General features: G+C 39.1%; 1 protein-coding gene across 4 annotated transcripts in view; it reads right to left on the bottom strand.

The window, feature by feature from the left end:
- Positions 1-27305, bottom strand: part of ROBO2 (roundabout guidance receptor 2) — a 435570-nt gene that overhangs the window by 122354 nt on the left and 285911 nt on the right. For all 4 annotated transcript variants that reach the window (XM_069024393.1, XM_069024409.1, XM_069024402.1 and 1 more), the window contains exons 3-5: positions 23968-24125; positions 22262-22382; positions 12380-12518 (exon numbers count right to left, since the gene is read on the bottom strand). In XM_069024393.1, the coding sequence (XP_068880494.1) occupies positions 12380-12518; positions 22262-22382; positions 23968-24125 (418 nt within the window). The remainder of the gene's footprint in view (positions 1-12379; positions 12519-22261; positions 22383-23967; positions 24126-27305) is intronic.

Genomic DNA, 27305 nt, shown 5'->3' with positions numbered 1-27305 from the left:
CACAAATTATGTCATTTTGCATGCTGTGCTGCATTAGTCAATGGCAAATAAAAATCACTGTTTTCATAAGACAGAAAAGGCAAATTGTCCCCCTTAAAAATCTCAAGAATATGACAACATTATCCCACAATGATGGAGCAGTTGTCTTTGGCGACCGCAGAGTTGCAGACAAGAGCAAATGCTTATTTTCCTGACATGAGGCCAGCTCTAGGAGACTAAAAATATAAATTTGTATTCAGCTCCTGTACGATGAGAAAACTATGATCAGTTGTAAAATAAATATGAATTGGATATCAAAATCAGGGCTATAAAGCTGGGCAACAATTAGCCATCTATGTAATTGATTTCTTTTTTCCATACAACAGATAACATCCCTGCGTTTCACTTAATGCTGCTGAGAGCAAAACAGACAGGCAGCAGGGCTGTATGTGAGTGAGGGGCTGCTTGCACTGGGATGCAGGCAGGCTGGGACAGGGAGCTCCTGCGTGCTGTGGGCTGCAGCTGACTCACTCTGTTTCCTGTCACGGATGTGCTGGTGCCGGCATGCCAGCCAGCTGCCTCGGAGGCTCCGGCAGCCTTTATCCCTGCACCTGCCAATCACACACATTGTGCCAAGGCTGCTGGGCGGAGGAGCCAGCTGCATGGCATGCCAGGACGCAGGGCGGTGGGTACAGCCATCAGCTCCCACTCGGGTCACCAAACGGAGGCTGGCGTAAACATGTCACTGTCATGGTCCAGTGAACAATTACTTCAAGGACAGGTTCATCTCTCCCAGTCTGCTTCTCCATACTTTTGGACCACCCTGACAGAATGTGCCATCTAGCAATTAGATTCATACATAGATGGACCCGTGGGGCGTTACAACCATCTGCTGTCCGGCAGTATTGATACGCTGCCCCTCAGTCATCTGTTCCACCCACACTGTCCCCAGAAGTCACCATGGTTCAGTGAAGAGCTCTGGCAGATGAAGAAGACAGGAAAGGAAGAAAACTGGCTTCTAGCCTGACCCACAGCAGCACAAACAAAGTAACAAGGAGTGAAGAGTGAACATCTTTTCAATTTCTCAAGCATCCACCTGCTCAGCCTTCAACAGTGCCTTGTCTCCTCTCTGTCCTACAGCCTCACATCCCCATAGCAAGATGTTTTCACCTCATTTTCTGTGGAAGTTCACTCTCATCTGGATTAGTGCTACTGAACACTTGGGAATGAGGATCAGGGTCCTCTCTGCTAATACCAATCACAGAGAGTGTTTGCCAGGCTCATGGATTGATGATGGAATGGCAGAAAACCAGGGTGCAGTGGTTGAATTGCACCTTAACACTGCCAGTGCATGAAGATGGCAATGTCTTCAAAACATGTGCAGTGTCAAGAAACAATCTGTGACATATTGCCCCAATATTGCTGACTCCTAGCCAATTAATGCAACACTGAGCTAAAATCACAGGGCGTCACACATCAGTTTCACATGTTTATGGACATCTAATTGATTTTAAGTACTTCTCTTTGTTAAACATTCGGAGGTGCTTAACCTTTCAGTTCAGCTTAGACTTCAGCCATCAGACTGAGCGGGGAGAGCTCTTTTAAACAGCCAGTCAGTCTGTGCCAGAAATAAACCAGCCACTTTTGGGCACCACGTTACATAATTTCTGTTCTACAAGTAATAGAGCAGTTCTGCCTCTAATTAAGTGAAAAGGAAGGGGCTGGCAGGGGACTGGCAAGGAAAAAAGAAAGAGAGAAACAAGAGGCACATGAGAAAACACTTCTGGTGAGGAAATTCTAATAGAAATTGGGTGATTTTGAGTGAAATCTGGCAGTCTCTGGCACATATGAATGCATTCATTGTTGCTAGTTTTGATTAATGACAGTTGTACAATAGTGTGCTGACAGTCACTGCCATACAGACACAATTTTTTTTTGATATGAAACACTGCTGAAAATGCAACCCAATCAGATTTGGCCCCTGAACAACATGTGCTATCATCACTGTACCGTGAATTGAGATTGATTGGTAACCAGCTGTGACAAAGTGGGAAAAAGAGCCTTGTCTTTTCCAAGAAAAGAAAAGAAGAAAAATAAAAAACTGAATTGTGTCAAAACCATTACCATCTGCTCAGCCAAACAGCAAATAAAACAAAACACATTAACTGTTTTTAAGTATCACAAGTTAATGCACTGAGGTTGAATTAATGTATTAACTTAAGCATCTAAGAATAAGCTTGAATTGGTTTTGTCACAGTTGGAATTTTTCTCCCCACATTCAAAAGTCTATCTGTTCATACTCAATCTTCCTCATGACTATCAAATAAAAAAATGAAAAGTAAACAAAAATTTACTGAAGCTAGAGAGATTTAACAATTTTTTTTTTTTTTGCATTCGATATAAATTTTCCACAGTGTTTCCCAGAACCCCTAGTTTCCACATTTTCAAAACTGTGCGTGCAGCTATGCATAAAAATAAATGCACCTCTTTTGTTTTTAACATGCACAGATAGCAAAAATGTATCTGCAGCTGGAGTCATTAAATTCCTAAATATCCAAGTAGGCCTAACTGGTAATATAAGTATGTACTTGCTTTTAGCAGTGTATTTTCAACTTCACAGAATGCACTGCTGAACTCAACAAATCCAACTGCAAAAGTATTATTTCTTGCTAAAGGGATATTGCAAAAAGAAAAAGTCACATCTGAACTGTTAAAGACTGATGCCAATGGCCTCAAAAACATTTTTATTCATTTATACCAGGTATATATTTTCATCTAAGACATTCTCATAAATAAAGAATATTACATAATAAATTAGAATCTTTGTATGTACACATTTTAGGGTTGCTTTTTTTTTTAGAGATGGCACAAAAATGACTTTGCTCTATTTTCCTTTGCCTGTTTGCCAGACTGTTTTGCAGAACACGCACAAAGCTTCAAGATTGCTCACAACATCGATGATTAGGAAGCCCAAATAGAGAGATGCTACTGGCCAAAACCAGGGTAAACAGGAGATAGTTAAGGAGGCTTAAGCTTCTGTCTCTACTTCTCTTTTGTGGTGCTGGCTCTTCAGCTCTCAGCATAGTGCCTCAGCTTTTCTCTGGCTCCTGCACTCCCTGTGCCAGATGGAGGGAGCCAGAGGGAAGCTGCAGTGAGATGGGAAGAGTGAGCTGTTACCTGCTTCAGGCTGGTGTGATCCAGCAGCAGAAGGGAGAGCCTCCGTGCCCGCTGGCAATGCATATCTGACACAAGCTGAGTTTTTTTCACTTCCATCCCATGCATTCATATGTGGAAGAAGAGAGAAGCCCAAACCTATATGAGTAACAGCTTTCTGGGGGAAAGATAAAGGAGTGTCAGGTTTTCCTTCTCTAACAAAACCTGGATCAGTGGCAGCTATGGATATATTTGTGTGCACTGGTCTCAAACTCTGATGTGCCCCTGAAATCAAGGCTGCTTTTTGCTGTATGGCTCTAAGACAGTGCATACAGCCATGATAAATTGAGCTACTAGGGAGCTATCTCCAAGGTGCTGACAGGATGGCTACTCCTCACATCTATATATCCAGATTCCCATTTATTTTTTGGCTCTGCCATTGATGCCAGAGAAAGGTAGAAGACAATGTGACGTGACCTTGAACTTCTTTGTGTGAGACATATATGCAAGCAGTCATATAAAAGGGTTTCTATATTCTGTATTTCCTTATTCTGTACAAGAAACCAGGAAAAGAGCTGTGTGACACAGGCCACTATTCACTATTGTGATTTTTCTTCAATTTTACTGATGCAGGTTCTGCTTTAGTCCAAAACCTCTTATGAGTTGTGATCAGCAGATTATTTGTATCGGTTAGAGTAGACACTTTCAACTGCAATAATATAAAACAGAAACCCACACTGCACCATGTTTGAAAGCAAGGCATTCAATAAAATATTCTAAATCTTATAAAATATGTGTACAGCTGTTACAGTTACTGGGCCAACATTGGGAAACCATACCTGTGTCCAAGGAAATGGTGTTTTCCAAATTACCTGGAAATATTACACTCCACAGCACTGCTCTTACATGCAAACAGACAGGTATGACCACACATAAAAATGTGTAGTCTCATACAAAATCAGGAGCCATGGGCTCAGAAGAGACTCAAGACAGAAAATTGAGACTGGTTTTTGATTCTCTTTGAAATAATTTGGAAACAAACAGCAGTTAAGAACAAAACATATGTCTGGGAATCAACGACTTGGTAAATCCTATCTAAACTTAGGCAGGTTCCATCCTCTACATCTCTGTTTGCACATGGAAGTGTACTCATAGGGAATTACCACATGATAATTACCCAAGATGGGCTTCTGATTTGATTGTAGTTCCAGACAGAGCTCCACATTTCAGAAACTGGAGCATCAGTGGAAGTATGATCTAAGAGACCATGTAATGACTTGGCGTGGCGACCTATCCTCCAGTCACCAGGAGTAGTCTTCTCCCTCACAGATGAGACACATATGTCAGGCACTGGGGGAGATTTATGTTATCAATGCCTATGTCATAAATTCATCCCTCAGAAAGGTACTCTTGATGCTCAGAGTTATCTGGTTTCATCCATTTCAGTTTTTGAAAAATTGAAACATTACTGCAAGGACTGGAACAAAACAAGAAGATCTGAGCCCAGACTCACGCACTCACTAAACTGTTGCATTTTTTTAACATGAGCATGCAGATCATGAGTAGTTTGAAATAAACAGAATTTGTGTTTGCCTGTTTATTACTATTTGCCTTAAGCACATGAGAGATTACTATAAACTTGTCAGAGAAATGAAATATTTCCTAATCTGTATTTTGAATCAGTAACCAACCTTGAAGTGGTAATTAAAGATGAAGTCATGTTAATGTTTTAATGAAAGTACCTTCAACACTGCAGTTGGGCCAGAAGTCATATTCTTAAAAAGTACATTTTGCTAGTTAAGCAATTATCAACATCGAACTTACTGATAAGAACTTGAAATAATTTTTAGGCTTAAAACTTTACCACTGCAGTGTTTTCACTGACAGTGTAAGTTAATTTGTTTTTAACTGAGACGACAACTTTTGTATCCCATGAAGAGATGGAATGTGTTAAAGCAGAAGACATCCTTGCAGGCCAGACATTCCAGTAGCATCATTGGTTAGAGCTCTTGAATCTTACTCCTACTTGAATATAACTACCAGCTTCCTCCTCCCTGCTTTCCTGAGGGTTTCATGCAAAAAAAAAAAAAATATATATATATATACTAAATGATCTTTACTTTTTAATTCTATGGTTTTAGTAGTCAATAACTGATAATAGTGAGCTTAAACTGTTTGATATCCATATACTTTACAAGAAAGAAGCCTACCTTAATATTCTAAAATTTATACAGTATACAAACCATGTGACTACTAAGCTTTTACTTAGTGTACTTTGCTTTTTTTGATAATAAATAAATATTTAAGCACTAAAAGGAGTTTTTTTGAGTGAAATTCTACATTAAATTTTACTGTGTCCCCTTCCTGCAAGACTATTTTTTCACTGCAGCCTTCTGTGAGTGGAAAATTCAGATAAATGCATGTTTGAGGCTACTACAACTGGCATTAAATATTGTTTCTGAACTCTTCTAGTGACTTCATTAATTCTCCGAAATTTAACTGTTTCAGGATGCAGAATAAGAAGGAATGAAAAGAAATAAGAACATTCTCCTGTGACAATACTATTTCTAGTACACTGTCAGTGATCTCTTCATAGATCACCAATAGTTCACACAGCATAAAGAGAAAACATGCAGGCAGGAGTGCTAGTTGACACAATTCCTTTATGGTTGCTGTCCATGGGGTTGTAAAGCTATTTTTCCAACCTTGACCCTTATGTAAGCAACTGGAGACTGTTTTCATGAATCTACAAACAGACTGGCTGAAACAATAGCTCTTCTCCAGCTCTGTGGTGAGAACTGACACTTTACATGAAGCCAATTTAAATGTCAATGTTATTAACTGTTTCTCTGCTGATCAGTCTAGCAGAGCCACACATCTACCACTTTTGCTCACAGCATTTAATATTTCAGACAAATGGAATGGCAGGCAACTCCTGGGTTAGACTATAAACCTCTGGGGTAACTGCGGGACGCTGCAATTATAGGACTTTATTCAATGTCAGGTTTTGAGGGATTTAAAATGTAGAAAATGCTCTCATTTACACATTCACTTGGGCATGTACTCCTCATACAACTGTAAGGAATATGTTTCCACTTATAGAGCAGGAAGGGATCAGTGACAGGCAAAACAGCAATCAGAGAAAAGAGATACTCAAACAGAAGTGCAACAGGAGGGGTTACCCCACCACCACTGAGGTACATCATCTTGATCCCATATACACAAAAATTAACCAATCCATGCATCCATTTAACCCCTCATCACCTCTCTATCTCTAAATGACATCTCTGATTTTACGGAAGTTTCCTCAAATGGTTCAACATTAACAGCTGAAAAGATGCTTATGCTGCACTTGGCTTGAGATCTGCGGGTGGTCACTTGTGCCCCATGGACTCTGCAAGCTGCAGAGCAGCTCTCTCTGTGTCAGATATCTACAACAACATCCTCTGCAAACCTCCTCTGCTGCCTCCAGATGTATGTAAGGAATCAAATACCACATTAAACCTCTTTCTTTCACTGTCTCCTTTTGACAAGCTATTAAGAACATCCAATCTTCTCCCCTATGCTCCTCATAAAGGGACTTAATCTCTCCTTAACGCTTTAGCTTCAGGAAAAAAAAGATGGGCATGTGAATCATACAGGATCTAACCAGAAATGACAAATAGCACATGTAATATAGCTAATATGAAAAACATCCTTTTCCCCCGACCCGTTATTTAAAACTGTTAATTGTTATTAATTGCAATAGAAATTTGCTGATGTGACCAAAGATTATATTCATTACATTACTAAAACACACTCTTTAATTAATTTTCAATACACATTAGACTGCATTTTGTTACAATCTGCACAGATATTAACTCGAACAAAGCACACAGCACTGTAGTGTTATTAACTCATATTTCATTGAAAGGTCATTCTCCCCTTGGTTGTATCTAGAGGGGGCTGGAGTTAAATACCTCACTATCCTATCCATAGAATATAAATGGAATTATGGAGCACCACTCTTTATTCTTAAAAATTACTGTCTCTCTTGCTTACAGAGCCTTATCTTGTGGTCATGATGTGATGGGTAGGTGCCCACCAAAGCTCTCATGAGAGAGCAACAGCTCTGCAGACGTGAAGGTCAGTGAAGAAGGAGGGGAGGAGGTACTCCAGGCAGAGGAGCAGACTCTTCTCCCTGAGGAGGAAGCAGTGGCAGAGACAAGGTGTGATGAACTGACCACAACCCCTGTTCTCTGTCCCCTTGCACCCCACAAGGGAGCAGGTGAAGAAACTTGGGGGGAAATTTGAGCCCAGGAAGAAGGACGGGGGAGGGTGTTTATAAGATCTGGTTCTATTTCTCATTATCCTATTTTGAATAGATTGATAATAAACTGAACTAATTTTTCACCAAATTGAGTCTGTTTTGCCCATGACAGTAACTGGTGAATGATGTCTCCCCATTCCTGTCTTGATCCGTGAGCCATTCATTACATTTTCTGTCCCCTGTCCAGCTGAGGAGGGAATAACAGAAAGGCTTTGGGGGACACTTGACATCCAGCCAGGGTCAGCCCACCACAACGGAGAAATACAAATGCAAAGTTTCTCTGGCTATCAAGCTTTTTCTGGTCTCCTCTTAAAAAATCCAGCTTTTCTTAGTTCATTAGGTTTGCTGTCGGTTGTGTTTAATGCCATTTCAAAGACTTGTGTCTGGAACACAGTAAGATATTTTTAAAATGTCACGTTATACTCTTAATTTTGAGCTCACGAGAAGCCATGGAGGAAAGCAGAGAAATTATAGGTGTGCTTTTCCAGTAAGTTCTAGCAGAAGTGTGACAGACAGCATTTCTGCCCAGACTATGCATATGCATAAAAAAAAAAAGCGGCCAGTTTTAAAAACATAGCAAAACTAACACCTACAGAGGCTTGTACTGTTGCAGCTAACACATATCTTAGAATACATTAACTCTGTGCTCTAAGAATGCTTATTCCCAAATAATTTTTAATGAACGCTCCTGATCTTCAGCAAATAAGAAAGCTTACTGTGCTGTTTATGATTTTCATTGCTGTGTGTCACTGCTCTGCTTCATTTAATAACCTACAATCTCTTAACACTTAGCAATATACCTTGTGTAAACTACACACCACTTTCCTTCTGAGGCATCACTCTTGGTTTTTCTGCCCACACTCCCCTTGCGTGGGTGGCGCATAAAACAAACACCTCTTCCTGCTGGTGCAGTTGCCACTTTTCATCTCTAGTACAATATCCATCTAATCAGACAGTGCCTGTAAATGCAACTTAAAAGAGCAGGTTGTAATTTCATTAAAGATGTATTTACTGAGCTAAAACAGCTGTTCTGGGCTGGAATGCAAAAAAAGGCCTATGTGATTGCTACTCAGTCATTTTTAAGGCAACTGAAAAATATATTTGCTGAGCTAACCTCACTCTCCCGAAGAGCTGGCACTGCTAACTTCTTCTGTATAAAAGGTTTAAACAGTTATTATAGTGTGTCATAAATTTTGACTTGTAATTGAAAATCTCTTCACTTCCTAAAAAAAAAAAGTACTTATTACTTGCTATATAATTACAGACCATGCAGCTGCTCTCCTCGGCTTCGCTAGAAAATTTGAAGACATGAAACACTGTACAAACCTTATTCAAAGGTTATTAAATTGCTAGTCATAGATCTGCCACTCTCATACTGTAGGCTCTCAATAGTGTCATTTTCTCCCTGTTACCAGGACTAAAAAGTACATGAATGAAAAGTTGATCCAGGCCATATTGAGTTCCCTACCACACAGGAGACCATCAGATCCGTGGAAGGAAAGTATAATCTCTATTTTGGCTGAGAAGACATCAAAGGGAAAGATACTCAAACATGTGTCTGGAAAAAAAATTTCAACGCATAAAGACAAATTTTATTTTATTTTCAGTACGCCCTAATCATTATGCATGGCCACACTTGTCTGAGCCACTTTAGCACAATCTTTGTGCCATTTCCTTGTGTCACTTATAATGAAGAAACTCTACTCATGAAATAGTGAACCTCATACTGCAGCCAAAGGCATAGGACTGGTGACCACACAACATCCTGCTCACCTCCAGTAGTTTGACATGAGTCATACTTGATTAACTATTCCCTGGCCTTTGTGTACTGGGGAGGCTGTGGTGTGAAGCTGAATTTTTTGGAGCAATTAAAATAAAATATACACCATGTGCCTCTACCTTTGATTCACAATACATTTCAGTCTTGGGTCACTGGTTTGAAGTGGACAGCTTCTGGAAAAAGGCTTTACATACCACTGACTTCACACTGGATTTTGATTCTCCCGGTTGGTGCAGTATCAACATTTAAATCAGCAACGTATCAATTCGCTGAGACCAATTTAGGCTCTAACAAGAATTTTAAAAACTGCAGAATATCATAAATTTATTATCACAGTGGTGCAAAAGAACTATGAAAACAGTTATCATACATAAGTCACACTACTGTTTTCATCTAGTATTTATCATTTTTTAAATTCCAGCCCAGTCACACACAGAGGAGCTCCACGATATAAATGGCAGTCTGAAAAGTCAGATCCACAGGATGCTGGACAAGTAACTTCCTTTTACTACTAGTGAGGACAACGTTTCCCAGGCATTTTAAAAACTGCTACTCAAAGAACCACTTTAAGGTTTTAAATTCAAAATACAGACTATCACAGTTGGTTTAGATCATCAGTTCAAAACAACTGAAATTGGGAATGAAGTTTTGCACCTTCAGAACAAACTACCTATTTTCAGATTTAAAGCATGGTTATTCATATACTCCTGGGTAATTACACAGACAATTTGACAAATAGCCAAATTATTTTCTTATAAAGAGTCTTGTTTTCAAACATAATGCTTTCTTTAGAAGTTGGGGTTTTTTTTTTCATTTAATCCAATTGCAACTGGAGTTGCTTAGAGTCCATCAGGGACCTTTATAATTAGGACTTAGCCTGAAATTATTTTCCAACTATTACTCAACACACCAGTCAGTGCAGCAATACAGTTCATATTTGCCACCAGAAATCACTGTGATTACTTTTCTCTTTGCTTTCACATGGGTCACTAAAAAAACTAAAAGTAAGTAAGGTGGAAAAACAGACAAGTATTTCTGAAAGACTGTGGATCCACTACCACTGATTCTGGCATTCACCAGAAGCAAATTACAGAAACAAAATGCACACAAAAATTCAGTTTGTTCTACTTTGCTGTCACTGAACTAGACACTTTTGAAAGCTGAATTAACAACAGACACATTTAAAAATCTGCAGTAATTGTTGAAACAGGTATGTACTATAAATTGTCTGGCAACCTAGGGATGAAGCCAAAATGAAATTATTGAAAAAACAAAAACAGACAGTTGTGCAAAGAACATTGTTAGCTGTAGAAGCAGGAAATTGATATTGAAAGTTTTAAGACAAATAGCTCACAGATTTGCTCAGAAGTATTTATACATGTAGGAAGAATAACAAAGGGAAATCCTTGAGGGCTTTATATTTCACTGTAGATGTTAAAATGCTTAAAATACATGAGCTCAGAGGATGAAAGCTAATTTGTCTTTTACCTCAACAAAAAGCCAACTCTCATTTCAATAAGGAGGAACCATTTTGACATTCTTTTCTTAATTTATAAAATTTCTATATCACAATTTTCCTATCCATTCATCCATTCAGACTGTACCTGGGCAAATTTCTTTGCTGGTATTAAAAAATCCAGACACAAACCCAATAGCTCTTGTTTTACAGGTGCCAAGTTTATCTTCCTTGATTAAGTGTCATGCAGCATGGCTTGGAAATTTCCACTTTTTGGACAGTGACCATATGCTCACATACTGTGCTATATAAATAAAAAATTATAGAATAGAAAGCATACAATGCTGACTATCAGAGGCGTTTGCCTCTGAAGTGCAGATGTTGGAGAAAAGAAGGGATAAAGTCACCAAAAATGTCTAACAGAAGAGCAATCTAGCCAAAGACACTATGGGTTCATCATCTACTGCTTCTGTTTATGAGACCTAGAAGCAGATATGATTTAAAACAACAGAAGTTGCACAAAAGCAAAAATAAATCACAGAAACGCAATGTATTTACTGTGGACTACTCTACAATGCATAGTTAAAGAGCACACAAATAGAAAAATCCGTCCTGACATCCAGAAGTCTTCTCTTGAAAATAATATTTTATGTTACATTCATACACATCTGTCACTATAATTAACAAAACAGCTATGTCACTTTTTGTTTTAAATTGCAAGAAAATTATTTTTTTTAAAAGTACATAGACATACACACACACATAGGTATCTAACTTACAGAGAAATGTATTTTTCTATTAGTATATTCAACTGATGGAAAAGATCAACTGTGGTTGGGGGGGTGGGGGGGGGGGGAGAGGCACTATTCATGTCTACTGCTAAAATTAAAACTGTCCAAAAATAAATCAGAACTCATAGTGCCAGAAGAATTTGTTGGGTTATGGAGACCTGGGCTCTAATTCTTGTTTCCAGAGCTATTTCCATGTTGAGATTTTTAATGAAATAATGATTCAGGATCAAAACAAGAAAGAGTTCCAAAAAATGAGGACCAAACACTGCTCTGTTAGCTGAAAGGAGCCAAACCAATTTAAAACCCTTTTGCAGAAGAGACTCCCTTCCCCTGCTCACTAAAATTTTCTCCTTGTTGGTTCCAGACTAAATTAATCTTTCTTGAACACAGGGGGCCTGTTCCAGATTTCAGCTCTGCTTGACACTTCTGCTAGTCTGGCTTTTTGTTTCCTCAAGAGGAAGATTTCTCTCCAAGACTTAATAGACATGAACCAAGGAGCCAGCAAAGCCCACCATGCTCTGCTTGTAATTCACCTTGCCAGTGCAACAGAGCAACTTTCTTGCCAAGTTTTCTCCCTCTTGGTATCAGCACATCATTCTGAAGGCTACTATCACTATTACAGTCCTAAAACATCTTTACTGTCTCCAATAAATTCACTGAATACCCATGTGCTCTCAACAGCTACACATCACCTTTCTTCCCTCCACAGGAATCCATTATCTGGACAATTCACCCAGGCTGGGTTCGCCTGCACAGCGGCCTCTGGAACAAGATTTGTAGCGCCAAAAGAGCAGCAATATGGGACATAAATCTTGGACACAATGTCAAAGAACAAACTCTTAGCAGTAGGGATGCACTCCAGCATTGTGCAACAATTGAAATTTGAAAGTGAATGTGAATGTTGCTCTCACCTTCCCCTCGGTAAGTCTGCATCATCTTTCTTCCACCGGACTGTGGGTGTGGGATCCCCCTGCACCTGGCATCGGAAATCCACGGCCTCCTCCTCCAGCACCACTTGGTTAATCGGTCGCCTGAGAAACGTGGGCCGCTCTTGAAAGAGACATTAAAATTCCACAGTGAGTCAGAGGCCTGAAATGAACACTTTTTGACTTTTCAGCATCTTGTCGCTTACCCATCCATCAAACAGAAAGGAGGCTGAGCTCCACAAATTCAGACAAGTGGAACTGATGATGTGCATAAAAAGCCAGGGAGAGGGCTGCCAGGCTGGAGAGGCAGGGGCTGTCCCATCCCGCTCTCCAGCAAGAGCCACCAGAAGGCAGCCTGTGCCAGGACTGACCGGCCACCTGCTGGACAGCGGAGAGGCCTCCGAGGCCATGCCCTTCCCTGGAAAGGCTGCGGCTCTGCAGTGCTACACATACGGAGACTGGGCTGGGAGCTCCTGCTGCAGCAGTATATGAGCTGCCAATGGAGCCAGCGTGCCTTCAGCAGTGATCAATACCTTGGTGCTTCGGAGGAAAATTTAAACTCCGTGTTAAGCATCTCAGGCAGTTATGAACTGTCGTACACAAGACAGAGCTTCCCTGATCCCCATCGCCAACTTCACCATGGAAAACCAAATTAAGGGCTGAGTAATAACTTCTGCTTACCCTTGTTATGTTAGGCTGCACGGCTACAAATAGTATTAATCACCATAATGTTGTACAGGCCTGCTTAAAATCCAGATGTAGAGCCACAATCTGATCTCAGTTATACTGGTACAAAATCCAAGTACCGGTAATTGCATTTGAAAGGATGTCGCTGGGGTTAGCTTCCAAGTTGCCTTTGGACTGCACAAATTTTGTTCTGTCCTCTCAGCCACACCACACTTTTATTGTCATAAATTATTTATGCTAGTCAAACCATTGTAAGACTGGGTTTATAGGGAACAGTATTTCCACTCAAGACAGGAATTTATCATAAAGACATTTAAAGCTGGTTACACACCCTGTTTCACATTTCACTCTCAGCAAGTTAAGGGATTTGATGTCACTTAAAAAAAATTTCTCAAAACCCACACAGATGCAAGCAATACCAGATTCTGACTCAGGCAGTTTGTCTTGATAACTACAAAGCTAATTTTATACGTTTGTTATGCATGATTATTACATGCAAATAATTTTTTAAGAAAAAGTTAGAAGAACATTAACAAGGTTGCAAAATCAAGCAGGCCACACTTACTGACAGAATTAAGGCCGCCTGAATGTCTTTTAATCACTTCCTTTCTGGTTTTGATGCCTTGTGGGACTGGTTGCAATTATATGATCACACACTATTTTTTCCCAAAACATCTCCAGATTGTTGGTATTCATTTAAAAGCAGGCGTTTAATATTTTGCTTTAGCTGTATCATTTAGAGGGTGCCCCCCAGTCTTACTACTCAAACGTCACTTCAAAGACAGAATTATTAATTTCCTCATGACCTCAATTACACCTATCTTAATGCTTTATAATCAACTCACTTATTTTCATAGCTCCTCTCTGAGGTATGATAGAGATCTTAGAAAGCAAGGTAAAAAGTACCTGCTAAATTTTGATGCTCAACCCAAGCCACAAAACTGGCAATTTTATTTTTTTGGGGGGGGGAGGGGATGTGTTGGGTGGAAATGAAGCATTAATTTTGTGTGCTCAAAGTTCAGCTTCCATTAATTCAACTGCAGACAAAAAAAAGTGTTCACCACTTTTACAAATCAGAATATCAGTCAGAAAATGAGGAACACAAAACCACCTGTTAGTAATTATGTAAATGAGTGACAGCATCACACAGGAATTCCATATTAGCAGGGAAACCTATTGGCAGGGGAAAACATATTTTGTCAGCAGAAGAATAGACATGCTCAAGTATCTATAGCACTTCTCCAGATGATAGAGATAAAAGCATATCTAACAGGCACAGATTCTTCTCCCCAAGCCATTGCTTTTGTCCTATTCCTATTCCTGCCCCAGATCTGCAGATTCCAGCAATGTTTGGGCAAGTAAATTCATTTCTAGCCTCTCAGCACACATTGAAATCTTTATAATTTCCTGTTTTAAGTCTGTGTACAAGCCATATCCAGCTGCTGACTGTTTGCTTGTCAATTTGTCTGCTTTAGCCCAGAAATACCACTTTTCACACCTGGAACCCAGAAAATTCACAAGTCCAGTTCCAACTATCCTCTTCCTTCTTCATACCTCACAGCAAACAGACTCTTCTCCCCTGAGTGTTTGGTCTACACTTGAACTGGAGCTCCTTTTCCCCAGGTCACCCAAATAGAGCCTATCCACAAACTTAACACAAGAAAAATCAGCTGAAGTACCCAAGGACCCTCTCAGGAGAGTGACAGCAGCAGGAACACAGTGCAGATACAGGAAAATGCTGCCCAGATCTGCATTCATGGGTTCTCTGGTGTATGAATTAATGACTCTATTACTTTTTTTCTTAGACAGGTGTATATTTGGCTAAATTTAGTGAAAATTCCCTGGACAAGACAAAATAAAAGTACACCTCTGGCACAGGCTAGCTACTTCCCAACATATTTTAGGTGCCTGATACTCAGTATGAGGCACCTGCACTTCTCAGGACAAAAAGCTTCCTCCATTTTGCTCCTTCCAATCCTTGCCCATTTCACGCCAATTATCCCTTTTGCCTCCAAACTGCAAGAACTTCAACATTCTTAGAGAAGAGTGAATTATTTTGTCAATTTCATTTTCTCAATTAAAAACAGTTTTCCAGTCAGGCATGAAAAGTTTTTGATAAGGCCATTTTAATTTGATAAACTTATTAAAACTGGACAAAACAAAACAAAAAAAACCCACAATTATTTTTTAATCTTAATGCTAAGCAATGTACTTGGCCCATCTGTAACTATGTGAATCTGGAAGGGAGTATTTTAATGACACTGTCTGCAAGTTGCAACAGCGTCTTTTTCACAACTTCTCTCCTAAGAAGAGCTGACACCAACTCCTGCTCTGAGCTCACACAAAATTCCCTCTTCATTTTGGCATTTGTTTTTCAAGACGTGATCCTAAACTAAGAAATTCAGATCCAGATTAGCATTCTAACTGGTGATTTAGAGGCCCTGGTTCAGCCCCATTGAATTTAAATAACTCTGTGCATGTCTGTACACTGGCTTGGTCCGCATACAAAAATCATTTTAGACCACGTTTACAAAAGCTGCATGTAAACAGCTAAGAAATTAGCATGTGCAGACTTATGAAATTGCTACCTGTGGCTGTAAATTCTCCCATACAGGAGATGAGAAAATAAATTCCTGTCTCATTTTGAGGAGAAGCCAGCTGAGGGGAAAGTAAATGGCCCTGAGGTCATTAGGTAAATCACTGGATTCCACATCAAGGCAATTTAGGAGAATACACGCATATTTGTTTCATATCAGCTTCTAAAACTGTGTATTTTCAAAAAGATTTCCAAAGTTGCTAGAAAATAACTAGCTGTGTAAGGACAGAGCCCTGTTAGCAAGGACATGCAAATACCAACAACCACTGGTTCCATTTTTCCATCATCTCTGCATTTTGCACAGTGTGAATCAGGAAAGAACAAGTTACCTCTCATGTTGTTTCCTGTATTTGTATCGCTCAGAAAACCCCTTGAATATGTCCAATAGCTAATTATACAGCTATAAAGTGATCAGAGTGAATGCCATTGCCAATGCAATTAACATTCTTTATGTGAGATTAACTGGATTTGAGTCACCTGCATAACTTGCTTACAATGTTAATCTCTCAGGAGACAGAGCACTGCTTGCCCAAGCATGCTAAATAAAGAAGGTTTCTTCGCACAGCCAGGTCAAATTTAGTTTCAGAGCTAATCTTGAGAAAAAAAAAAAAAAACTTTTTCATATTTTTTCTTCTGAAATGGTTTGCCCATAAATAAGGCCTTGAGATATAATTAAACATTGTTACTCTGTCAACAGCATCCAGAACACAATATATTTGAGAAATAACAAGAAAGGGTGATAAATTAAAATCATAGGCATATATAAAAATTTTAATATAGCTATTTTATAAGCTTTCACTGAGTAAATAAAGTACCCACTTCCCAGACTTTCTCTGATGAATATTAAAAATCTTTGAAGAGAACTATAAAATAGGTCATGGTTATATGTCATGTCAACCAGTCATGCTATTACTAGGGTGACCTTTATAACTTCAGAATAAACTTTGCTTGCAGTTATAAAAGGGGATTGTTAATGCAATCTGGACACACACCTACAATCTGTTGCAGTGCTTGAGGTATGTGCTGCAAGGAAACCTACAGATCTCAGCCAGAAACAACAAAATGCTTTCCTTGCTTTGGGTGATGACACAAGTTAACCTCAGAACTCAATTTTTCCCATATTTAACAATTGGTTTGAGTATCACAGTCAATTAGAGAGACTCAGATGACCTTCAGATGTATTACTGCCCTTTCTCTGTTCCTCAAAAAGTTAGACAGCCATATACGGGGCCTCAATCTAATTAAAATGATCCTAACTACCTTAATATATTTTCTCTGCTGAGGCAACTGCTAGAGTGAAGGATTTGATGGTCCCCATAATGTAGAGTCTCAATCTGATTTAGAATTATTCTTGTTTGCTCTGTCTTTGCTGGAGAGAAGACATGATTTTTCTAAAATGTTTTTGTGTTCTAAAAAGAGTATTAAAACACAAATTAAAAGGCTTTGGGGAGGGATTTAATAGCAAATAGTTACAAATAAAAGCTTTTTTCACTTCAGCATTCTGATTCAAAAGGAAAAAAAAGAAACATTAGATGGTTGCAAGTAAGTTTCACTTCAGAACGCTGTCAATAGCATAGACATTTCATTAAATGCAACATGATCTGAATGAAGTAAAGCTCCCTGCCAAAAAAGAACATGTGGAAGAAGACAGGATATTACAATCTCACTAAATTTACCTATGTTGGCCAAATAAATGAAAACAAAATTGCAAAAGCAGGTAGTTTTATATTTAAAGACATTCTTCCACTGCATCTTTTTAGGGACTTTCCCCTTTTTCATCTGAGAAATAAGCACTTGTGTAGACATTGCAAACTCCTACACTCTGAGCAGCGCCCGAGGCGTGATGAGCTTGCACAGCAAAGCCATGGAACACCAGTAAGAGGCAAGTGCAGCGAAATGAATGTTATCAGTTCCTAGTGGTTTTCTCCTTCTATCTGCATCTACAGCCATGTTAATTATAGTTTTTACTGTTTCATACAAACTTTGGGGACCAAATCAGACACTTTTTCAGAGCCGTATCATTATCCTATTACAACTTCTTGGTATCTGTGGACAACAAATATTCTAAAGCTGACCTGGCTTTTTGCAAACTGCCACAAACAGACTGCAAGTGGTAAATACAGGGATTTGAAGAACACCAGGAGGAGCTTTGATCTGAAGGACAGAATACACACTGCTGATCCCTCTGTCTTGACCTATGAATGTATGCCTGGTTTTGGTAGATTTTTCCATGTGACTGGGAAAGCTTTCCAGGATACAATTGGTCAGGACTCCGCTAAGGCCTTCTACATAGGCAGAGCTCAAGAAAGTAAAATGGGGCACAATGTCTTCATTAAAGGGATTTTGGGGATTTTTTTCCTCTAACACCATGTCATCATAGTATACTCTTCCTGAAACCAGGGTTTCTCTTTCAGCCTGACAATATCTACAGAACATCAAACACAAATACTTCCTCAAGCATCGGACAAAAATACCTCTTCATCCCACAGGACCTTATTAGCTGAAAAAAGGTTCAGATACCAAAACTCAAATAAAAGATTAATTCAAAACAATCTTTAATATATCCAAATTGACATATCTTTTTGAAGACATTTTTGTACTCTTCTTATGCTTTATATTCTTTTGAGGCTCTTCTAAATATATCTTTTTCCACTGCTTGATGCCAGCCTCTTGAAGCTGATATACTAAGGCTTTCATTGATTTCACTGAGGTTTAGAATCAATATACAAGATATACCTTTGTACATTCTCTTCAAACAGACTATTTTAAGTGCTAAGGAAAATACAAGAGTCTGAAACAGTTAAAAAAACTTGAAAACTTATCTCAGAATGGTGAAGTAGCATGACAAAATGATAAAGGTTACCTTAAGGAGTAATTCCTTCTTTATTTAATTTCTGGCTCCATATTATGTATTTACAAACAAAGCTTTCTTACAAATTGGAATTAAACTGTTTCTGTTTTGCATCTTGCTTTAATTCTGTTCAGCCAAGGGCTATGAACCCAAACACAAGCAATGCAGCCTAATTTGTATCACTTACACTTTGGAAATTGGCCTTTAGAATAGTGTGCACACAATAATCAAGTCCCATGCTGCCTCTTTTTGTGAACTTTAGGACTGAGGTTATTAACTTTCTTTAAAGGCCACCTTAAGACTCTGTGACATACCCTGTCTTTCTGCTTTACTCCAAGATTACACCTTGGAGCCTCATAAAGGCAAAAACTAGCAGTAATGCCTGAAAAAGAAGCTTAACAAATTGTAGTGCATCTTTGCCACTATTCAAAACACAGTTTTGGATAGCACTTTTATACGATCTTTATGGTATTTTACTGTGAAAGTTTGCCAACTTTTTGCTAATGGAAGAATCATGATTTGGGAACAAAAGTAATGCAATCTGCATTGACACTACCACTATACTGTTAGTAGTGCCTAAATGTTGAAAACAGTATTTCCAATGCAGATAAGCTTGGAAAAGAAAGGTGAAAGTTCTACATGTATTATTCATAACTATCTCTCAGTAGTAAAGGCTATTGAGTGGGTACCCAGCCAAGTGGACATATTCTGTACATGGGAAAATTTTATTTTCTCCCCCTACCACTTCCCAAGGTTCTTACAGCCCATTTTATTATATTGTTTTTAAACTCAGGAAAAGGTGTAATCTTTCAGGCTAGGCTTCCATGGTGTTCCCCTTGGGCCACCAGTTCCCACCACACTGACTCAGTTTTTCCAGAGGCAATGCCTCAAGCTAGATTTACTGTACAGGGAGCCAGAGATCTGTCACAAGGCACATGCAGAAGTTAACTTCGGGTATTACAGAATAACTTGCAAAGCCAAAAGTAACAAGTAGCTGCTTTCTGGAAAGGTTTGAGAACTAGTATGAAACAGTTTCCTTCTCCTACATAGAGTGTTTACTAAGGCTCCCTTCACGCTGTGGAAAGGGTTTGGAGAGTTGTTATTTGGGAAAGGAATGAAGACATGACTAATCAGCTAATTAATACACATTCCTTTCCTGAATCACCACCAGCTATAGACTTGCCAGTCACCTAATAAAAATCTCTTTCAGTCAAGATCTCTTTATTTTTATTGTGAAGTCCATTTTCAAATATGTTCAAAGCAGTTAAAGTTTGGCACATGAATTGCATAGGAGTATTTTTAGCATATTTTTCCTCAACATTTGCAATATTCCCATGTTCCTCAGACCTGTGAGTCATATTAGAGGAAAGCTGTAGACCTAACATATGATCCTGGTGGTTTTGCCTGTGTTCAGTGAAGTCAATTTGAACATGCAGAGCCAATCTGACATTTCCCAGAGTCGCTGGATTTATTGGATTTATTGTGCATGCTTAGAGTGATTGCACTGCCCAGTAGATACTTTGCCTCCTGGAAACACCATGGATAACGCTCTCCAGTCACTGGGCACATCCCTGCTCACACAAGGGCTGCTGAGCTGCTGCCTGGAGTCCAGGAATGGAATACAACTGCTGGAAAGTACAGACAAGTCCCCTCCTTTTGTATGGAGCAGACCAGGATTACCCTGGACATGATGTTACAGAGAGCCCAGTGCACCCACATAGAGCTGCAGGGCCAGGAGGCAACCAGGAAATGGGCACAGGACAGCCAAACCATCTTGTGAGACAGCAGATCATAACCTGAGCACCTGCTTCCTGCATACTACTCTTGCACAGCAAAAAGGAAGGTGGGAAGGTATCTGGGAACACCCAGACAGAAGGAGAATTGTAGATAGGAAGATACCAAGATAGGGAATTTTAAATAGAATTTTCTTTAGGCAGTCTAACACAATTAAGAACAATTAAAATATCTAATTTCATTTATTGCTGATTTTGTTCAGTATTCACCAAATAGTTTTAGATTGTATTTTGCAAGTTGATTGCTATGATTATACCCTGTAAAAAATCAGAATATTGTAATTGGCTATGTATTATTTTACATATCAAGACAAAACTAATACGTTTCATAGCTCTGCAGGATATGAAATTACATGCACATTTCAGTTTTCATTCCTACAGTTCAATGCTTTTTAACAAATTATTTTCTTAAGGATTTCTTAAGGCTTTGTAGTTTAGGACTGCAATCTGCTTGCTATCCACAGGGAGTATTACCAGAGATTAGCAGTACTTAAACTGATGAAGGAGATATGTCATGTCTCTTTTGCATCTGTATAAAGCTACAACTTTAACAGATTGGCTGCAAAGGGCATAATAAATTGATAGAGATTCTTTCTCTGGCTTTTTTTTTTTTTTAAGGCATAATAGTTCTGTCTTTAAAAGCCACGTTTCCATGAATCCACAACAAACAAGTTGGAGTGGAAACCTTTACAGTCTTGTAAAGCTGGAAAGCAGCATATCCTCAGAAATTCATGGATCTTGTCTAGCAAAAATTTTTCTCTGCCTTTGGTGAATCCCATAATATATATATATTCTTTAAAGTGGATAAACAAATGTTGAATTGCCCATACATGCAAACACAGAGATGGCAATAAGGACTGGGTTTTCCAGTGCACAGTATTAGGCAGAGGTGAAAAAATCAGAAGCATCTGCTTCACAAAGGACCTTAGGATTTCTATTAAAAGTCTCTCTGGGGTTACAAATGGTCTAGTTTGGAATTTCAGTACTGTATCAAGGATATCAAAGGGGTGCCACAGGAGGGAACATTAACACTATTTCTCTTTCTCTTTTGTCAGCGTGGACATGTTTTCCTTAGCAGCATGGGTTTTTTCCTTATTGATCTTCCTTTGTTTGCTCAGAAATTCTCAACTAATTCCTACAAACCCATGACTGTAGGATGCACCACAGCATGATTTTGTGGCTTTGCTTCTTATCCAGTTGTTAGCAGGATGGATCCAGCTCTAGGTTTGGTTATTACTCTGTTCTTGCTCTGGACCCTCACCATGGGACAAGTGCTCCTAACAATTAACTCCTTGCCCTGCCCATCAGGTCTAGAAGCTCTTTCACACAGGAAACTTACTCAGTTTTGATTCATTCAGCAGCACCAAAAATCTAAATGGTGTTCTGGTTTACAGGATGGAAAGCTGTTTCAGGTCCTCTAAAAAAAGAATGATGAAAGTTATCTCTATATATTCAAAACTTTGATTTTGGAATTGTCTCCAATGACTTTTTACTGATCAAGTGAGTTTTTTTGTGCTTTCTTACAAAGGTTTGATTTCATAACCCCTTGGGAATATAGAATTATTTAAGTAGGCAATCCTGGTCTTAATCTCTGGTAAGCAGGCATTGTCAACTCTATTAGAAGTAGCTTAATTACATTTGGCCATTCTGTGAGGGAGAGCATTGTCCTGCATTACCATCTCTGGTTATGCACATCACTGTGGACCTCCAGTTAGACTGAAACTACGTGCTTAGAAGGAAAATGTTGAGCCATCACAGCTCCATCATTATAAACTGCAGCTTTTACAACCATGTCTCCTCCTGAATCTGTGAAATGCATCTTGAGCAGTACTGCTGTGTTTTGTTAACCTTGTTTTATCTTGTGTTTTGATGAGCCACCTAGGGTAATTCAGCCTATGACATTTGTAGGGGAAAAGCAATAAAAGCAGGGGTCTCTTTACCAAAGACAGTCAGCTCTGCAGGGTCGCTGTCACGCTCCCCCACCATGTTGGTCCCAACACAGGTGTACATTCCTGCATCACTTTTTCTGGTGTTGGAGATCATCAGCTTCCCACCACGGATCTGTTTCAAAACAAGGAACATATTTTTAACTTCAGGTAAACAAAATACATCAGAAAAAGTGCTACCTTCTCAGGCAACAAGTTCCACAATCAAGGCATCCTAAAGTTTTGTCTGTATAGCTTTAAAATTATATACTAATATATTTAAGTATCTTTAAACTGTTCTAGAACACATCTTTATCCCACTGACTAATTTCAACTCGCAACTAATTTCAATTGTATTTCATTTTGCTCCTTTGGCTTTCATTAGGTCCTTTACATTTCCAAGGTTACATTTCTTGCTGCCTCTTAGCAGCACACAGTACTTTTATTTCTTGCATGGCGATATGTAAAGCACTCTTGACATCTTTAGCAAAAAAAAGTTAGTTTTATTAGTTTTATTTCGTTAATTTTATTTTACTGGTGTCTGAACAGTTTCCTTGATCACTAATAAAGACAGGTTTTCTCTTTTTGTTGAGGCCAACAAATTGAATCTGTCCCAAACTGGGAATTCACCTGACACTTAAATATTTTCTTGGCTATAAAGGCTACTTACACAGTGAAAGACCAAGGTAGTTGAAAGAAATAAAGTAAAAATCTGTGGCTAGTGAAGCCACAGTGTTAAAGGTTAGACAATGGGGTGCTTCAGAATAAGCTGGGAATTTAGCCAAACAAACTTGAGAGTCAGGGAATGATAGCCAGTTCTCTGCCACTCTTCGCTCTTCTACTCTTGAGTAGACCCTAGCACAGACATCCTGGTCCACAAGCAGCAGCAGCTCTGATTCTTTGGCCTGGAATAATTTCTTAGGCACCCAGAGCCACTAACAAGTTTCCTGATAGCACTTCCATGTTGAATAAGGTCAGCACTGAATCATTCCATACAACATAAAACTTTATTGAAGAAATATAAATTATGAAAAGCTAAGCATTTAAAAATTAGGAATGAAACGTTCTCACCCCCTTAATTTGTCCCATTTGCTTGCACAGATCATGATTTATCTCTAATCACTTGGTAACTTAAATATTTCTGCTGGATCCTTTTTCATTCAGTACAAGAAATGAATGGCCACAGAATTCAACCAGTGTTACTCATTTGCTTAACATTTTTTCCTTTTCAGGAACCGTAATTCTTTACAGCATGACTTCAGCCTTCATTTAGACACATCCAAATTGCTGCAATAACTAAAACATTACCAGTATCATTCTAAGCTATTGGGGTTTTTTTTTCCCAGGGATTATTTGTGCATCTCATAGATATAACTGAATTTCCTTATAAAACACCTCCCTGATATTCTCAGTTTAGAGAACTGAGATGTAGAAAACGTAAGACCAAACTGGTCAAAAACCTTCCGTGACCAAATCTCCAGCTCTAATGGATCTCCATTAGACTGGATTTACAAACCAACCCTCAAAGAAGTTCAAGCTGGAGACCCAGACAAGGAGCAATAAACAGCCTTCCCCCTCATCTGGGAAAGCTCGGAGAGGCAAACTGCCAAGAACAACGACAAGCCTCTGTGGGAATGAAGGCTACAAAGCTGTCTAAGTTCTGCTGCACTCAGCTGTGGGCCCAGCGTCTACAGACAAAAAACCACCTGAGCTGTACTCACACTGATCCGCTCCTCCCTGTCATCAATACGGACTTTATCTTTCTTCCAGTAGATGGTAGGCTCAGGGTGCCCTCGAGGTGGCTGGCACTCCAGTATTGCAGGCTCTCCAGCTGCCACCACCACATCTGTAGGGTTTTGGCGGAAGTCATCCCGTAGCACTACAGCGATAAATGAGGGAGAGAGGAAAAAAATTAATAGAAGTGATGACATCGTAAGTGGAGAAAAAAAAAGGCAGAAACACATAATATTGAACAAAAAAGTCTCAAACATCATTAGGTGATGACTTTGCATCTTATAGTGACTGTAAAAGATGTCATAAATTAAGCTGGGCAGATATGCCCTTTTGTCCAGTGGAGGGAGATTTCACATACATGGCTTTTGTTTTCCCTTTTTTTTTTTTCTTTCCAGATAAGAACACTGCTCTGTATTTAAGTTAGAAAGACTTGTAGCACCCATTACTCCTCTTAACCTTGACAGGGTCTCTTTCCAGCATTGCAAAAGTAGCATTGCAGGTTGGATGTTAAGCTCTTTTCATGACAGAAAACAACCTGCTCAATATCTGCCTTGCTTGGGTCTCCAACTCCAGCACAAGCTAGGTAAAGAACTAATACTGAATTGCAGAGTTACAATTTGATTAAGGACATTGCCATTATTACTGTTATTATTGTAATTTTGGCACATACATGCCAAAATGGTCACCAGTTCTGAAAGGTGGCAGAGAAATAAAACTTATAGTAATGTACTTCCAGCATATTTATTGCTTCCTTCTCTATTTTTAGTTCTAATATTTTTGCCACCTTGACTAGCCCTGTACCACTATACTGAAAAAAAAGAGCATTTAAATCACCAAGCTGTTTGAGAACTAAATTAGGCAACACAGGCCAGCTTCTTATGTAAATCAAGCTTCTGGAAAGGATTAGGTCCAACTAGCTGGCTTCAGTGTGTTAGAATGATATCCACTTCATCCTTATTCTTCCACGTGTGTCCTAGTCTCTAGGTTAATTGACATTCTTATAAACATAAAACTGAAAATAGCTCTAGATGAGCTACCGAAATAGAATTTAGGGCACTGCCCCTCCTTGAATTTCAGCTACGCATGGCTTTCATTACAGCTTTAAAACAGTTCTCGCCCTTAATGGAACCAGGGCCCTCTGAGAAATTAGAAAACACTGTATCCTAGTGAAGGGGCAAGTCAGGAAGAGTTCAGCAGAAATTGCTCAGTCTCATTTCATAAGCAGAGATAATTTACTGCTTTCAATGTTAATAAAACGTGCCCCATTTTAACATTTGGAACTGAGTATTTTTCTCTTCTGTAATAAGCCAGAAGAAAAATATGATTAATACATAGAAGAATTGGACTCTGAATAGTCTGAGGTGAGTGGGCTGTATATATGTGGCACTCAAAATGACATGGAGGTAACTTTTATTGTTCTCCATTTTGGAATACACAGGTAGATCCCAGAGGAAGGAAGGAATTAATTGGAAGTTAATTCATTTTCTAACACACACACACACAAAAGGAGTGACTATTTAGGTCTTGCTCTTGAAACATAAAATAGAAGTGACAGGAGGCAGCTGGCAACAAATGCAGCTCTGGCAAGAGCCCATAGTCTTCTTAGGTGACACACCCAATAGATAACAAAAAACTCAATCCCAAAATATTTCTGAATAATAGAAACCACTCGTACACTTCTGATTCACAATAATCAAATTGGCAGAAATGGAATTTCTAGAACTTCAAGATCAAATGGAAGAAATAACCTAGGCAATGCAGAGCACAGAATCAGTAGGATGAAGATCATGGGCTACTGCTATTTGGCAGTAGAACACTTTGCAAAGCCAAGAAAGTCAATACCATGGGAATGTCAGAGAAAGAACCAGAAAAAAGGTCTTAAAAAATCATGGTTTTTAGGAAAGCATCTTTATATGTCTCTGTGATCCCCACGATACACAGGAAGCAAAAGTAATTCTAGACAATGCTATGCCCACTTTTGTATAACTGGCAAATAGATAAAAATTTACTTCTTCCATTATTATTAGACACAAAATAAATATTATTTTTATTGGCTTGATTCTACTTGTAATTACAGAATTTCAGTGCAAATCCATCAGTGGAAAATCCCCAGAAAATCAGCAGATCCCACCACATAATGGCTTTATATTCCTGACTCCTAACTCCTGGCAGCAATATTAAGGAAAGCATTTTCCTTGAACATTTCACACTGCTATATGAACCTGACAAACAGAGTTTCTTGGAGTGATACACAGTAAATTACATTAAATTTCTCTGAATCATCCCAGCAACTGTGCAAGGTTCCAATCAGCCTCAGAATATGAGGCTAAGAAGTGATTTGATTTTATCACATTCCTTTACCTAAAGTCTCACTGCAAAACTGGCTTGAATAGAAGACAAAATTGATGCTTACAAGCTTTGCTTAATCTTGCTCTGTACCTCAGCACATATGTGAATCTTGAATAGATATATCTCACCATTTCCATCTAAAGCATTCTGTGTTTTAGAGGGAAAAAAATGGTTGGAGAAAAAAGAAATAGGGAAAAAAATAAAGTAGTGACAGAAAAGCAAAGATAAGAGAAAAATGTGTGAAACAAAAATTAAAATGAGAGAATAACTCAGAGGGGAAGAGGGGGAAACACTAACTTGGGGGGGACTAAAAAGAAAAATCCAGGTAAAGGAAGGGAAGAAAAGAATAAAAGCAGAGAGAAAAACAAGGTAAAGAGCAAAGGGTACAGGCTGCCATTCCTGTGATTCAGTATTTTAATGCAATCTAACAACAATGAAATAAAGCACAGACATTAATCTGATCAGCCCAGCCACCCCAGAACATCCAAGTATCACCCTGGGAGAGAGGGAGCAGGGAAGAGGAGGCCAGAGCATGAGCTGGCAAGCTCTTGGCTTTCCTCCTGGAGTGGGCACAGGAAGCCACAGAAGGAAGGAGCATCAACTGGAAGTTGAGTTCACACGTATTAGCACAGTAAATGGAAAAGTTGCAGCACAGCTTAGTGCACTCACCATATCTAATGGTACAGTCATCTGTGAAAACAGAAAAATGATTGAGAGCTGCAGAATATTCCTCAGCCAATTATCCACAATTGCTGGGTACTTCCAAATAACTATTAGCATGCCTGAACAGACCACCCTCTCCACACCCAGGCAAAAGGCTTTTGTTCACGTGAGAAGCCAGCCATCCTCGGGGCCCTTTTGGCAGGGCACAAATACTAATGCTTTAAAAATTCAACACCGGCAGAAAAATGTTGCCACCAGCCTCCTCTTCCTCATCCTGTGTTCTTGCTTTGCTTTATTCCAATCTTGCACACAG

Source organism: Aphelocoma coerulescens, chromosome 1 (assembly GCF_041296385.1).
Source record: "Aphelocoma coerulescens isolate FSJ_1873_10779 chromosome 1, UR_Acoe_1.0, whole genome shotgun sequence".
NCBI classification, from domain to species: Eukaryota; Metazoa; Chordata; class Aves; order Passeriformes; family Corvidae; genus Aphelocoma; species Aphelocoma coerulescens.
This window is presented reverse-complemented; position numbering and strand designations above follow the sequence as displayed.